This window comes from Somniosus microcephalus, chromosome 10 (genome assembly GCF_052327205.1).
Source record: "Somniosus microcephalus isolate GS21.2 chromosome 10, FLI_Smic_1.0, whole genome shotgun sequence".
NCBI lineage: Eukaryota > Metazoa > Chordata > Chondrichthyes > Squaliformes > Somniosidae > Somniosus > Somniosus microcephalus.
This window is the reverse complement of record NC_140996.1, coordinates 198,499,530-198,514,655: the sequence shown is the minus strand read 5'-3', so window position 1 is coordinate 198,514,655 and position 15,126 is coordinate 198,499,530. Positions and strand designations below refer to the sequence as shown.

Sequence of the window (15,126 nt, the reverse complement as noted above, 5' to 3'; positions counted from 1 at the left end):
CTTGATTATTGTTTCTAAAACTTTACCCACCACTGATGTTAAGCTGACCGGCTTGTAGTTACTAGGATTGTCCTTGCATCCTTTCTTGAAAAATGGTGTCACATTTGCCACTTTCCAATCCTCAGGCACCTCCCCTGCATCTAGGGAAGATTGGAAAATTATGGCAAGCCCTTCCGCTATCTCTTCCCCCAATTCTATTGGCAACCTGAGATGCAAGCCATCTGGACCAGGCGACTTATCCACTCTAAGCATATACAGCCTTTTTAGTACATCCTATCTATCAATTTTCACCCCTTCCATTGCTTCTACCTTTTCCACTTCTGCCAATTTTATTTTGTCAGCATCCACCTCATTAGTAAACACCGATACAAAGTATTCATTGAGTATTCTAGCCTTGCCCTGCGCAAGCATATAACACCATCTTTGTCCCTAATAGGCCCCACCCCACCTCTTACTACCCGCTTACTGTTTACATGCCGGTAGAAGATTTTTGGGTTCCCTTTTATGTTAACTGCCATTCTACTCTCATATTCGCTCTTTGCCAATCTTATTTTCAATTTAATTTCCCCCCTCAATTTATTGTATTTCGTCTGGTTCTCCCTTGAAGAATTCATCTGACATGCCTCATACACCCTTTTTTTTGTTTCATCATCTTCTCTATCTCCCTCATCATCCAAGGAGCCCTTGCTTTGGTTCCCTTACCCTTCCCTCTTATTGGAATGTACCTAGCCTGTACTTGGGACATCCCCTCCTTAAAGATCACCGATTATTCCGTTACAGTTTGTCTTGTCAGTCTTTGGTTCCATTTTACCCTGGCTAGATCCTTTCGCATCCCATTGAAGTTAGGTTGTGGTTGTTGTAGCCCAATCATTGTGGCCTCAGAACATGAGTGCTTCAAGGCAGCATTCTTGACCCAAACATCTTCACCTGCTTCATCAATGATCTTCCCTCTATCATGAGATCGGGAATGGGCCTGTTTGCACTCAATTTTCATATTTGGCTCTATTCACAACTCCAAAAACAGGCAACTCGTGCCACCATACACGGGTCATGAACAAATCCAGACTTGGGCTGATAAGTGGTAGGTAACACATTTGTCAGATATGAGCCAGGCAATGACCATCTCCAAAATGAAAACTTCCAAAACACCTCCCCTGACCTTCTATGGTAATATCCTTAGTGTCACCGTTGGCTAGAAGCTTAACTGGACCAGTCACATCGACACTGGTTACCAGAACATGGCAGAGGCTGGGTACTCTGCCAAGTGGCTCACTTCTTGACTCCTTGCAGTCATGCCTCTCTGCCAGCTTTTCCTGAAAGCTTGTCACCATTCAGGACAAAGCAGTCTATTTGGTGCCCATGCTACTGAGCTCTATTCTCCACTGTGGCAGCAATACATACTATCTACAAGATGCACTGCAGCAACTTGCCAAGTTTACTTTGGCACCCCCTCCCAGCCCTGTGACCTTTGCCACCAAGAAGGATGAGCAGCAATGTCGTGGGAACACAACCACCTGCAAGTTCCCTTCCAAGTTGCACACCATCCTGGCTTGTACATGTATTGCTGTTCCTTCATCATCATTGGTCAAATTCCTGGAATTACCTACCTAATACTATCACAAGGATAGCAGCAGTTCAGCAAAGGCCAATGTCACCTTCTCTGGGCAACTAGGGCTGGGCAATAAATGTGGCTTTGAAAGCATTGCCCACAACGCAAGAACATTTTGCAAAAAATATATAACATTCTGTGCGTGTATTGTGCCATAAATCGGGTGTGGCATTGGCTTGTGTGTTGCATACATTATGTAAAAGATGGAATGCTTCCATCATGAATGTGATGCTTGTGCATCTCAAGACCTGAAATTGGGAATTTGGATTGTTAAAGGAGACTTATCATTTTTTTTACTGATCCATCAAACGGAAAAAAAATCTCTTTTTTAAAAACTTACTGAAATAGTTCTGAAATTAACAAACTCACTTGTCCCTCTCCATATGGTGTCCTTTCTGCTAAACAGTTTTGATGGTTCAGTGGTCGTCTCGTCAGCTAAGAAATGGTGCATGTTTTTTCCCCTGTTGGGAGGGAAATGGATAGGGGGAGGAAAACCCAGCACCCAAGCAATTTTTAAAGTGCAAATGATGTTGTAAAGTACAGTATATGAAGAAACCAATGGCTAAAGTGTGTTCTGTCTGACTTACTTGAAATGTCCAGTATTTCTTCCTGAAATACACAATTAAACAATTTATTCAGCCTTTTGTATAAATGAATAGGTTATTGCTTAAATGAAGGATGCCTGGAGAGGAGAGATGGGCACAATTTTGACTTTACGCCCTTGCAGTGCTTTATACCCAGCTCATGGATATATAAGTCCTTATTCTGGATTTGCACGTCTAGGATTTTTCCGCCTCCCTTTGTTGACACCAGTGCTTAAAGCTTATTTAGCACAGGAATATGTTCACATTTTTGTGTTTTGTATGCTTGCCTTCAAAATGACAACTAGTTTATTCAGCCTTTTGTAGGTTTCTCTCTAATCCTCATACTGCTGGTAGATGCAGAGAAATGACGACAACAAATAACAACTTCACAAAATTGTTCAGCATATATAGCTTGGACACACAATTCTACGTTCCCTATCATTGTTGAACATGTCAACTATTGATTTGAAACTTGCCACCCTCCATTGGCAATAGCTCAGTGGAAGAATATTGGTGACTTCAAGCTCCATTTTCCACACATTGCTCTTTTCACTTATCCCATTGTCCCTAGCTGGGACTTGGGCCCTGTTTAGCTCTGCCTTGTTTGAGTTTGTGCTTTTGTGTGATCAGTCTTTAAGCTACAACTTGTTTTTTTGTCTCGGCACGTCCAATGAGGCTCCTGCTTTGATATTGACCCACCATATTGTATGTGATACTTGGATAGGCAGAACGGAGACAAAATGGTACGTGATGCTTGGAAAACTTACCATTTTGTCTCCGTTCTGCCCTGTCCAAGTATACGCGAGCATGGTTCCCTGCTGCCAGTATGTCCTTGGGGAAATTACCCCTAGTTTTTGTTTGAAATTTTCTATTTTACAGGATTATAAAATGTCTACTTTATTGCCTGCTCTTGTGGTCCCTCCAAAGAGAATTTTGTAGGGCCTTGGCTTAAACCAAGGATAGTCCCCAATCTAGTTATTTTTGTTAAACCAAAAGAAGTTGAGATAATTATATTACCATGTATGTAAGTAAATGAATTGGGATTTTTTGTGCTGCTGTTTAGCCAGGAGTTTCACCTCTACACCTACAAAGTGCACCTCAAGGGAACGTATGCCATGGGTTCCTCTTGACTCTCCTCCATTTTGACTACATTGAAAATGAAGATTATGAAAGGCTGCATATTGTCTTAATCTGACTGCTTAAAATGAGTGCTCTGTGGGATAACGATCGCTGTGTTCCAAGCTCCCTTAAGTGTTCACTTACATTTTTTTTTAATTGGACTAGTTTGCCATAATATGGAGGTTGAACAAAGAATATATTGGCTAATTAAAGTTCAACATGGTCTTCCTCATATGAAGCACGAATCAAGTAACTAAATATTTTTCCTGGAGAAATAATTGAGGGGGCTCGAGCGAAAGTTGAAGTTTATATATTTTTTAAAAAGTGAGGTTTAGGCTTGACTGGAAGCGTTGGCTTGTGATTAGACCCCTGAGAAGTGAGTTTGATTCAGGGTCATTTAATACCTTTTTTATTTTAGAGAGCTGGGTTGATATCTGTGAGCAAATGGATTGAAAACGGATATCTGTAGCACTAATTGATTTTTTTTTTCTTTCAAGGCAGTAATGTAAGGAACTTAATTTCCTTTTTGAAGCAGAGGATCAGCAGATACTGACTTTTTTTTAAATCTTGGTTTTCTATCGCCCCCCCCCCCCCCCCCCCTCAATCCAAAAAAAATCTTCTAGATGAAGTGGGCTGAAAGGCCTTTCCTCGTGTTCTTTTTATAATGGTGCTGTACCCTCCACATATGATTCCCTCCTTTCATGCTCTCTGATCTGGAGCACTCATTTTGTATGTATTGTGGTCAGGGTTTTTATTTTTCACTACCGTGGTTCTGCGGTAGCGCACTTTTCTCCAGCAGATTCAAGCCCCACCCCATGATTTGAGCGCATCATCTTGGCTGACACTTCAGTGCAGTACTGTGCTGCATTGTTAGAAGTGCTGTTATAAAGGGACGTTAAACTGAAGCCTTGAAGGAAATGATGTGGCCACCATTGTAATAGTATCACATTCTCCACTTTTGTATAATTGGCTGGCTATTAAAGTTGTAGGCATTAGATACAATGCTTTGAAAGAATGAAACATAGAAAAATAGGAGTAGGCCATTCGGCCCTTCGATGGCTGATCCTCTATCTCAATACCATATTCCCCCTCTCTCCCCATACCCCTTGATGAGAAACCCCCAAAACTAGGTATTGTGACATTTCATTGGGGACTTCTTATTGTATCATGATGCAATATGTATATAATTTTATATAGTATTGAAACTCTTATTCTATGTATATACTGTGACACGGCCATATGTTCCTTACTGATGCCAATAGCAAAATGTTACTTAAAATAAGTTTCAGAGCAGACGCAAAAGTATTGTAGATATTTGCTTTAATTGAGGAGTCACTAATCTAAAATGTATTCACAGGAAGTTGCAAGATTTTTTGACACCAAGCACAAAGATCACTATAAAGTCTATAACCTTTGCAGTAAGTATGGTCTTTTAGGGGCTTTTTGAAAATTGGAAGTTTAATACATAATGAAAATGTTGATTTTTTTTGTAAGAATTTTGAATCCAGGTCCAACAAATAGGAGGAATGTAAACTCCATATATTAAGTGGAAAAAACTATTTGACTTGGACATCGTTTCCTCTTAAGTAAGCATGTGTTCACAGCACAGTTTGTCAGCAGACTGGCCTGGATAAGGTTGGACAAAATGCTGATCTAATGGGGTGTAATAGTTGGAGATGCTAATTTAACCCCTCTTTCATAAATGTCATGCAAAAGTGACCTAATAATGCACTTTATCTTTACACATGACAAAAGGTACATGGCTCTTTCTACCAAACCGATTTGTGAAGATAATAAGTCTTTATGCTTCTTGTTAAGCATTAGCTTGCTAATCACTTCTAATGTCTTCTGGGACAATTAAGCCACAAAAATTATTTAGGAGGAACTTGACTGTTTATTGCAAAAAAACAATATTGGCAGCAAAATTTCCCCAATAATGAAATAGTCTTGTGTGGCTGGCTCCAGGAAAAACATAGGATCATTAAACCCCTTGAGCATGTTCTGCCAATCAATGAGATTTAACCTTTGGTTAACAAAAATCTATCTATCTCTGATTTAAAATTAATAATTGGTCTAGCATCAACTGCTGTTTGTGGAAGACTGTTCCAAACTGTCTGTGTCTGTGTCTGCCCCCTAGTTCTAGAATCCACAACCAGCGGAAATAGTTTCTCTCTCTCAATCCTATCTGTTCCCCTTAATATCTTGAAAACTTCAGTCAGATCACCCCTTAACCTTCTAAATTCAAGGGAATACAATCCTAATTTGTGTAATATATCCTTCTTAAGGTGTGATGCCCAGAACTGCTCACAGTACTCCAGGTGCGGTCTAATCCGGGCTTTGTACAGCTGCAGCATAACTACTTGTATTCTAGTCCTCCAGGTATAAAGGCCAGCATTCCATTAACCTTTTAAAATTATTTTCTGTACCTGTTCATGACATTTTAATGAACCAAGTCTCTTTTAAACACCACTCTTTTTAGCTTTTCACCATTTAGAAAGTACCCTATTTTTTAGGTCCAAAGTGGATGACCTCCATTTGCACAATTTTGCTCATTCACTTAATCTGTCGATCACTTTGTAATTTTATGCTTTCATCTGCAATGCCGCCTATCTTGTGTCATCGGCAAATATGGTTATATGACTTTCTATGCCATCATCTAAGTCATTAATAAATACTGTGAACAGTTGAGGCCCCAACAAAGATCCCTGCGGGACACCACTAGTCACCTCCTGTCAATTTGATTACCTACCCATTATCCTTACTGCCTGTCTCCTGCCGCACAGCCAATTTCCTAACCAGGTCAATAATTTGCCCTCAATTCTGTGGGCTTCTACCTTAGATAATAGTCTCTTATGTGGGACTTTATTAAATGCCTTCTGGTAATTCATATAAATAACATCCATAGACATTCCCCTGTCCACTACTTCAGTCACCTCCTCAAAAAATTTCAATCAGGTTTGTCAGGCATGACCTACCTTTCACAAATCCATGCTGGCTCTCTCTGATCAACTGAAATTTTTGAGGTGTTCAGTCACCCTATCCTTAATTATAGACTCTAGCAATTTCTCGACAACAGATGTTAAGCTAACTGGTCTATAGTTCCCTGGTTAACCCCTCTCACCATTCTTAAATAGCGGAGTGACATGCGCAATTTTCCAATCTAAAGGAACGGTTCCTGAATCGAGAGAACTTTGGAAGATTAGAGTTAGGGCACCTGAAATGTGCTCATCTACTTCATTTAAAACCCTGGGATGGAAACCATCTGGTCCTGGGGATTTGTCACTCTTTAGTGCCATTATTTTCTTCATTACTGTTATTTTACTTGCATTAATTTTATTGAGTCCCTTTCTCTGATTTAGTTTCCTTGGGATTTCTGGCATGCTCTGCTCTTCCTTTACTGTAAATACTAACGCAAATTAATTATTCAACATGTCCGCCATTTCCTTATTATCATTGACAATATCACTGCTTTCAGTTTTTAATGGGCCAACATTGCTCCTGACTACCCTCTTTTTCCTAATATAATTGTAAAAATTCTTTGATTTTGATATCCCTTGCAAGTTTCCTTTCATACACTCTTTTTGTAGCTCTTGCTATCTGTTTTGTGACCCTTTGCTGTTCTTTGTATCTTTCCCATTTGCCAGCATCTGAGGTATTTTTTTGCATTTTTGTATGTTTTTTCTTTGTTTTATGCTGCCCCTTACCTCTTTAATCGTCCATGGCTTTTTTTGGGCAAGTAGAGATCTTGCCCCTTAGGGTTATGAACTGGTTCTGTATCACCTTAAATTATGTTTTGAACATCTCCCGCTGATCTTCTGTCGTTTTACCCATTAACAGATTTGCTCAGTTTACTATGGACAGTCTCTGTGGAAGTCGGTCTTGCCCAAATCTAGAATCTCTTTCAAACACTACGTTGAACTCTAACATGTTTTGATCGTTATTGGATAAATGGTCATGCACAGTTAGGCTGTTAACGAAATCTGGCTCATTGCTCATTACTAAATCTATATGGCTTTCCCCCTTGTTGCCTCTAGGACATATTGTTGTAGATAACTATCCTGGACACACTCAACAAAGTCACTACCTTTCTGACCGGTGCTAGTCTGCTTATCCCAAACTATATGAAAGTTAAAATCCCCCATTAAAACCACTCTGCCTTTTGTTACATGCTTGTCTAACCTTGCTCTGGAACTTCATGCAGTCCAAAACAATGTATAATCAAACTTCACTAACAAAACCCTTTGGGATCAGCAGAAATGATCGTCTGATGGTGTTCACGATAGTAGGGTTTGGCAATTTTCTGCATCAGAAAAATGTAAACACAAAAAACTATAGTGTAGATTGCTTCATATCTGCCCAACACTGGAATGTTGCGCCCTGGCTGTTTCAAACCAGCGATACACTGCTTCATCAAGAGCTTCATTTGTCGCAGTGCGGATTCATTTTCTCTGGATCGGCGTTTCATCTTCTGTTGGCCCACGTGGTTGCAACAGTGCCCTTTGCTAAGCAGAGTTCTTTGCAGATTGTGGTTTGCGATTTCCTTTATGGTCCAGAGCCTCACTGATTTAGAAACACAGGATCTCTTGCTCTCCATTTTCACGCACGTTACCCCCTTACGCCTGTTGCAGGTAGTGGGCCATCGTATCTGGCAACGGGATTTGCATTACAAAAGGTTCATCATTTCAATCAACCTCTACTTGAATCCATCGTTATATCCCGGTTGCTCCAGATAGATCCTGCTTAAGTGTTCGTTGTTGTAGGGCTGATTTCCATTGGAAAAAATCAGATCTTGCCATTGGGATCTTTAAAACTTAGTGTTGTAATTTGACCAGGTCCAACTTTGGAAGCCCAGGATGACATGAACAGCTGAGGATGAAAAAGACAAAGTGGTGATTGTCCAAGAGCAGTGCAAATCTAACGTGGCCAATGACCACTCTATCGATCTCCTCCCAATTATCAGTAAAGTGCCAGTCATCCACCTATTTGCCAATAACCTGCTTGGTGCTCACCACAGTTTCACCAGAACCACTCTCCTCCAGACTTCTTCACAGCCTCGATCCAGACATGGACAGGAGAGTTGCATGCCAGCGTGAAGGTGGAAGTAGCTGCCTCAACATCAATATAGCATTTGTCCAAGTATGGCACCAAGTAGCCCTAGCACAATTTAAGATCCGTGGGGGCAAAGGGAAAAGTCTCCAGTGTCTGGAATCATAGCTGATGCAATAAAAGATTGTTAAATCTGTGAGTTATCTAGTTAATTAAGACACAGACTAATTAATAACAATCAAGAACAGGTCTTTACTGGTTGGAGGTAGGGACTATTCTGAATACAAGATTACTGCACAGTGCTTATATACTGGTGTGTTCACCCCCGGTATTACGTCTACAGCAGCCTGAGAAAGTAGTACATCTCTTAAGGTGGAACAGGTTACATACACAACAAAGATGATTGTGGTTATCGGAAGCCTGCCATTGCAAACCCAGGAAGTCACTACAGGAGTTCATTGGTCCATCCATCTTTAGCTGCTTCATCCCTCCAGAAGTTCAGGAGTGGGACTGTTTCCTGGCATTTCCACAGTGCTCCATTCTATTCACAACTGATAATGAGCAGTTTTTCGGCCTGCAGCAGGACCTGGTTGACATTTGGACCTGGAAGTGGCAGGCAACATTCATGCTGCAAGTGCCAGGTAACAAACATCTCGAACAAGAGAGAGCCCAGCCATTGCCCCTTGGCCTTCAAAAGCACCATCAATATCTTAAGGGGTCACCGCTGACCAGAATCTTAACTGGACCAACCATATGGACACTGGCTGAATGTTCAATAAATCTGCTCTGAGAGGACCATACCCACCATATACAAGGGCTCAATTCAAGAGTGTGATGGAATGCTCCCCTCTTAATGGGGTGCAGCCTCGACGACACTTGAAGCTTGATGTCATCCAGGACAAAGTAGTTCACTTGATCAGCACCCTTGCCATTGGGTTAATATCCACTCTTCCTGCACTGTGGCTTTTGTATGTATAATCTACAGGATGCACTGCAGCAACTCCCCAAGTTTACTTTGATAGCACCCTCCTCCCTTGCGACCTCTACCACTGAGGAGGACAAGCCGTAATGTTGTGGCAACATCACCTGTAAGTTTCCCTCCAGTCACACATCATCCTGATTTAGACATTTCAGCATTCTTTCATTGTCACCTAGGTTAATACCTTGGAACTTCCGACCTATCACCATTATGGGAGCACCATGAGCACAAGGACTGCGGTGGTTCAGGGAGAAGGCCCACTATAATCTTGGGGCAACTAGAATTGGGCAATAAATGTGGCCTTGACACTGTCGCCCACATCAGTGGAACAGTGAGCTGATTTAATACTGATTTTGAGATCTATAGCACGTGAAGGGTTAATGCAGGACTGCTTCGTGTTGTTGGGATGAAATGTTTAAGTGTAATCAGCCTTTTGGTTTGATCACAAATAAGAGAGCACGGTAAACAAAATTACACTAAAACTCATGGACACTATAACATAGTTTAACTTTGTCCCTGTGTCACTGCATTTTCTTATCCTTTCCCAGCATTTTTCCTGCCCCTTTTTTATTTGTCTTTACTTTCTTTTACTTTTATTTACATTGTCAAGTGTTCTTGTTGTCTGTGTTATGATGAGTTGTCCCAGCTCTGTGTTTACAGTAAAATGCAGATAAGCTGACTTCTACCCCTCGACTATACACTCTTCTGGATTCTGTGAATTGGAATAGTGTGCCACAGGATTAAAAACTGTTCTTTTATATTTTGCACTGGTAGTTGCATGTGCGACCAACCGTGTACCCTGCCCCCTCTGTAATGTAGAACATGCCATGCTGTCAGATCTTGACGTTCAGACTGAAAATTAATAACCATATTTCTAACTCTACAGACACAATTGCAGCACGATACTGATGCAAATACTTATGAAACAATAAAGATTGAATCAATCCACTAGGGTTCAAAACTTTTTGCAATATATTTCTGTCTGATAAACTGCGAGATTTCTAAAGGACACAGACGGCAGACTTCCTGAAGTTTTGTTGGGGGGGGGGTGGGTGGCGGTGATTCTGTAGGAGGCATGTGTCAATTACAGCAACTGAAAAGTTCCTAACTGGACCCTGAACTTGAACACTGAATTAAAGCTGAATCATTCTGGCAGCACCTTTTTAAACCAGAAGAAGATTTTCATATCCCAGGTGTTAACCTTTAGACAATGGCCCAGAAATTCGGGTCGGGGGCTTCCCGCAGGTGCAAGCCCCCAACCTGCACTTACCTAGCGCGCCGGCCGTTGAGCTGTGGGATTGCGATCCTGGGCCTCCTCCAACTGCCGGCACGCAGTGCTTGCGTATCCCAGGGGCGCAGTTAGTTCGATGCGTCCCTTGGGATCACGTGGGCCATGGAGAGCCAATGGTAGCAGGAAATGCTTCATTCATAAGTTTGACAGGAAGAGCTGTCAAACCTATAAATACTATAAGCCCCAATACATCACTAAATCTTCAAAAAAAAAATTTTAAATCACATTTTTAAAATAACTATAAATTACATGAAATAACTATTTTAAACAATAATTTAAATTTTTGAAAAAATTAATCACATTTTCTAACGGGGCTAAAAATAAACTTACCTTTCTTTTAAAGTATTTAAAAATAATAAACCTGTGGGGAAAAAATGTTTTAATTTTAATTAATTCACCACTTGTTAAAAGCAGGCCCCGGAGAAAGCTGCAAAAAAAAAAAACGTACATTCGATGTGCACGCGCTGCCTCTCCGGCGCACGCGTTCCACCTCTGAACCCCTTCTTTCAGGGGAACAGAAGTGCCGGTTTCCCATGCATGCACGAAACCGGCACTTTCATTGGGCCTACGGGTGAGTACCCCGTGCGTACTCACACGTTGGGACCTGAATTTCTGGGCCAATAACTCCCTTTTTTAAGATGTCTCCTGATGGGTCTTTCATTACAAATGTTGACTTTGCCTACTTCCTCCGTCTGAAAACTTGCATTTACATTTGGAAATTCAACTGTTCCTACCATCAGTTAGGAAACTTTCTGGAGTTTTTAGTTCAAATACCCCCACCCTCTTAAGAGGCTACTAATTTTAGTCCGCCAAAGGCTACATGGGTTTTAGCAACCGCAAATCTTCCTACTACTGCTACCCCCTAGCTTCCCCCCCAAAGAGTCTGCAGACTGAAGTCCACTTTTAAACTCCTTGACCATCCAAAATTTAAAGAAGATGCAAGTAATGTTTTGAATAACTTGCAGTAGAACAGCTCTGCTGTCGTCACGCTCTGCATAGCTTCTAATAAACCACTCTTGCAGGTACAAATAAAATGGAAAAATTGAATTTTATTTTTATTCATTCATGGGATGTCGGTGTCGCTGCCAAGGCCAGCAGTTATTGCCCTTGTACAACTGAGTGGTTTGCTGGGCCATTTCCGAGGTCAATTAAGAGTCAACCACATTGCTGTGGGTCTGGAGTCACCTATAGACCAGACTGGGTAAGGACGGCAGATTTCCTTCCCTAAAGGACATTGGTGAACTAGATGGGTTTCATGGTCACCGTTATTGACACTAGTTTTTTATTCCAAATTTATTTAATTAACTGATTTTAAATTCCCTGCTACCATGGTGGGATTTGAACTCCTTAGTCCAGGCCTACTGGATTATTAGTATCTATATTAATAGTATTAATACTAACATAACCACTATGCTACCATACCCCAGCATTGGCATCACTAAAGTTGCCAGAGCATGAGTAGTGTTATTTGGGGGGGGGGGGGAAACTGGCCACCTCCTATTGAATTCCAGTTCACTAACCTTTGTTTCCTGACATGATTTGTGAGTTCTAGTTCGCTAACCCGTATTTCTTGACGTGGTTTGTGCTGCAAAATTGTGTTTGTGCTATTGTTCACACAGTTGCCATTTACAAAGGAGCAGACAATCACAGCTGGTAATTCCAGGTATTTTAAATGGGTTACTTGTGTCATGCATGCTGCAGATGATTTAAGTGACTGCAGTGTTCTTCCAACACCATTGCTTGCTGGCAGTAAATATTCCTCCTCCTCCTGTATTTCCCCAGGTTTTTTTTTGCTCTAGTTCTTGAAGGCACTTTTGCAATTTTTCCAGTCACTTTGCTCAAGACCCAGCATAGTTTTTTTTTAGAACAAATTCTTTTAAAAATGAACATTAAAAGTTAGGTGTCATCTTGAATAACTGCTCCTACATTTGTTCTTATCTCTTAAAGCCCAGGAATAATTGTATTCAAGAGATGTGGTGGTGAGAAATGATACTCCTCAACTTAATATATTGGTTTTTGCACCACAAGAGTGCAACAAGAAATTAAGGAGAATAAAATTTGCCGAGTGACTTCTAAAAGTTCAATTGCCCACCTATAGTAGTGGATTAATGCCGGCTTATTCATTTAATGATTTTTTCAATATCTGATTTTTAAGAGCTTCTGTTTCTGTGGTAGGTGAAAAGGGTTACAACCCCAGATACTTCCATTACAGAGTGGAAAGAGTTTTCATTGATGACCACAATGTGCCTGCTCTGGAGTAAGTGTTTCTTTGTCTATTTAAAGTGAAAGTTTTTGTTTTTAAAGAAAGCTTTAACAACCTTGCATTGCTGTCAGGTATGAGTTTTAAAAGTTTTAACGTTTTATACATCAGGGACATGCTGAAATTTACAGCTAATGTTCGGGATTGGATGGCAGCTGATGAGAAAAATGTTATAGCAATTCATTGCAAAGGTGGTAAAGGTAGGAGACTTTTGGTTTAATAGTTGACATTTTTACACATATAATTCAGACCCTTTTATAGGTTATCAAATTCAAAAGTTAATGGATTAATCTCCTTATTAAAGGGGAAATAAGATCTAGGGAGACTGCTTTCTGCACAATGCCCTTCCTTTTATATCTGGGTTGGGGGGAATCCAATAATTGCTGTTTTAATCCAGTCAAAGAAGATCTCATTTGGTCTCCAGTTGCTTTCTTCAGATCTTCTGGAAGATCTCCAGATCTGCTCCCAGGCTGATCTGAAATATTGCACCTATTGAATTAATAGGGCTGCTTTTGAGAGCATATGATCTGTAATTGATGTTATGGAGAAGATGAAACAAGAACAGAAAATGCTGGAAATACTCAGCAGGTCAGGCAGCATCTGTGGAGAAACGGTTAACGTTTCAGGTCGATGACCTTTTGTCAGAACTGGGGAAAAACTTAGAGATGTAACAGATTTTAAGCAAGTGCATGGGAAGGGAAGGAAAGCAAAAGGGAAGGTCTGTGATAGGGTGGAAGGCAGGAGAGATTAAAAGACAAAAGGGATGTTGATGCAAGGCAAAAGGAGATGGTAATGGGACAAGTAAAGAAACAAAAGATGAGTCTAGATGAAGTGTAAATGGGAATGGCAGAATCATCATCAGCTGCCATGTGGGAAAAATAGGGGTAGAAGTTATGGTCTGAAATTGTTGAATGAGAATTTATCAATCTCGGTCTTTAAAAAATTTTTTTTTTTTTTAAATAAAATTTAAAAAAATTCAATTGATCCAGCATCCAGACCCTTTTTGGCTGAGATTTCCACTGTCTGTGAAAATTGTACTTCCTGATCTCGCTCCTAAATGGCCAGATCTAATTAACATGAATGGAGTTCCATCACTCTGCATCCTGGAGAGATGGGGGTGAATTTCTGTGGAAGTTCTCTAATATTTACTATTTTGTATCTTTTATTGAAAAGGGATGGGGGGGGGGGGTGTTTTTTGGTGCATTTGCAAATGGGCAGCATTTTGGGAGTCTGTTTCACCTGTCAACATTTTGCTAATAAATAGACTGGGGCCCTCTACCCTGTGCATCATTCCTTGAAAGATGCTGTAAATTGAGGTGATTCTGGCCACTACAAACTGAGGTGGAAATAGGAATTCATGTTTAGTCTGCAGCAGCCAGAATGACTTCTATTTGACGACTCTTCAAAAGTACTTATTTGGCTGTAAAGGGCTTTGGAACATCCTGAGTTTATGAAAGGCACTATATAAATGCAAGGTTTTTTTTCGCACAATACTCATAAGATTGGGAGAGAAAAGGTGGGGGGATCGATAGCAGTGCTTTGGGGTGAGAGAGGAAGGAAAGTGCCAGCATTAATTGATGGAGTGCCAGTTTGAATGAATTGTAGAAAGTAATGCCACTTGTTTTGGATTGGGGGAGAAGAGTGCCAGATTGAATTGGGGTGGGGGGGTGGACAACAGTTAGTATGAAATGGGAGGATTGTAGATTGAGGGAATCCCTGAAGAGGTGGGGGAGTGTCTGTGAACTGGATTTAGTGGCGATAGAGTCTCTGAACTGGGGTTGTGGAGCTTGAATATGGGGGGGGGTCGCTTTCAGGGGAAATGGTCTGGTTTGGTCAGTTAAAAATCCAAATGCCATTTTGTTTTTCCTTTTTTAGATCACTAATGAAATACAAAAGCACACACTGAGAATGAATCACTTTTTTTAAATATGAAAATTCTAATTTTCCCATGGAAGCTCGCCCTTGGACAATTCAATTCCCTCCCCAACCAGCCCGGGCAGCCTGCAGCAGAATAGATGGGGCCATTTAGCTCGGGTTTAGTTAACTGAAAGTGGGCTTTTTGCCCAAAGGTGTCTGTAGCATTGCATTAATTTTATTTTGCAAGGGACGAGGAGTGGTGGGAAACTGATGGATTTCAGTGGTTTACAATTGTGCCCCATCTCTCAAAGTGCTTTTCAGTTTGCCTTTCATTAAAGAAGAAAGATTACCATAGTGGGGAAGGAAAGTACTTGAATTTTA

General features: G+C 40.8%; 1 protein-coding gene across 3 annotated transcripts in view; it reads left to right on the top strand.

Moving 5' to 3' along the window:
• tpte (transmembrane phosphatase with tensin homology) overlaps positions 1 to 15,126 on the top strand; it is a 111,787-nt gene that overhangs the window by 73,433 nt on the left and 23,228 nt on the right. For all 3 annotated transcript variants that reach the window (XM_085999420.1, XM_085999419.1, XM_085999418.1), the window contains 3 exons: positions 4,670 to 4,730; positions 12,804 to 12,885; positions 13,000 to 13,088. In XM_085999420.1, the coding sequence (XP_085855546.1) occupies positions 4,670 to 4,730; positions 12,804 to 12,885; positions 13,000 to 13,088 (232 nt within the window). The remainder of the gene's footprint in view (positions 1 to 4,669; positions 4,731 to 12,803; positions 12,886 to 12,999; positions 13,089 to 15,126) is intronic.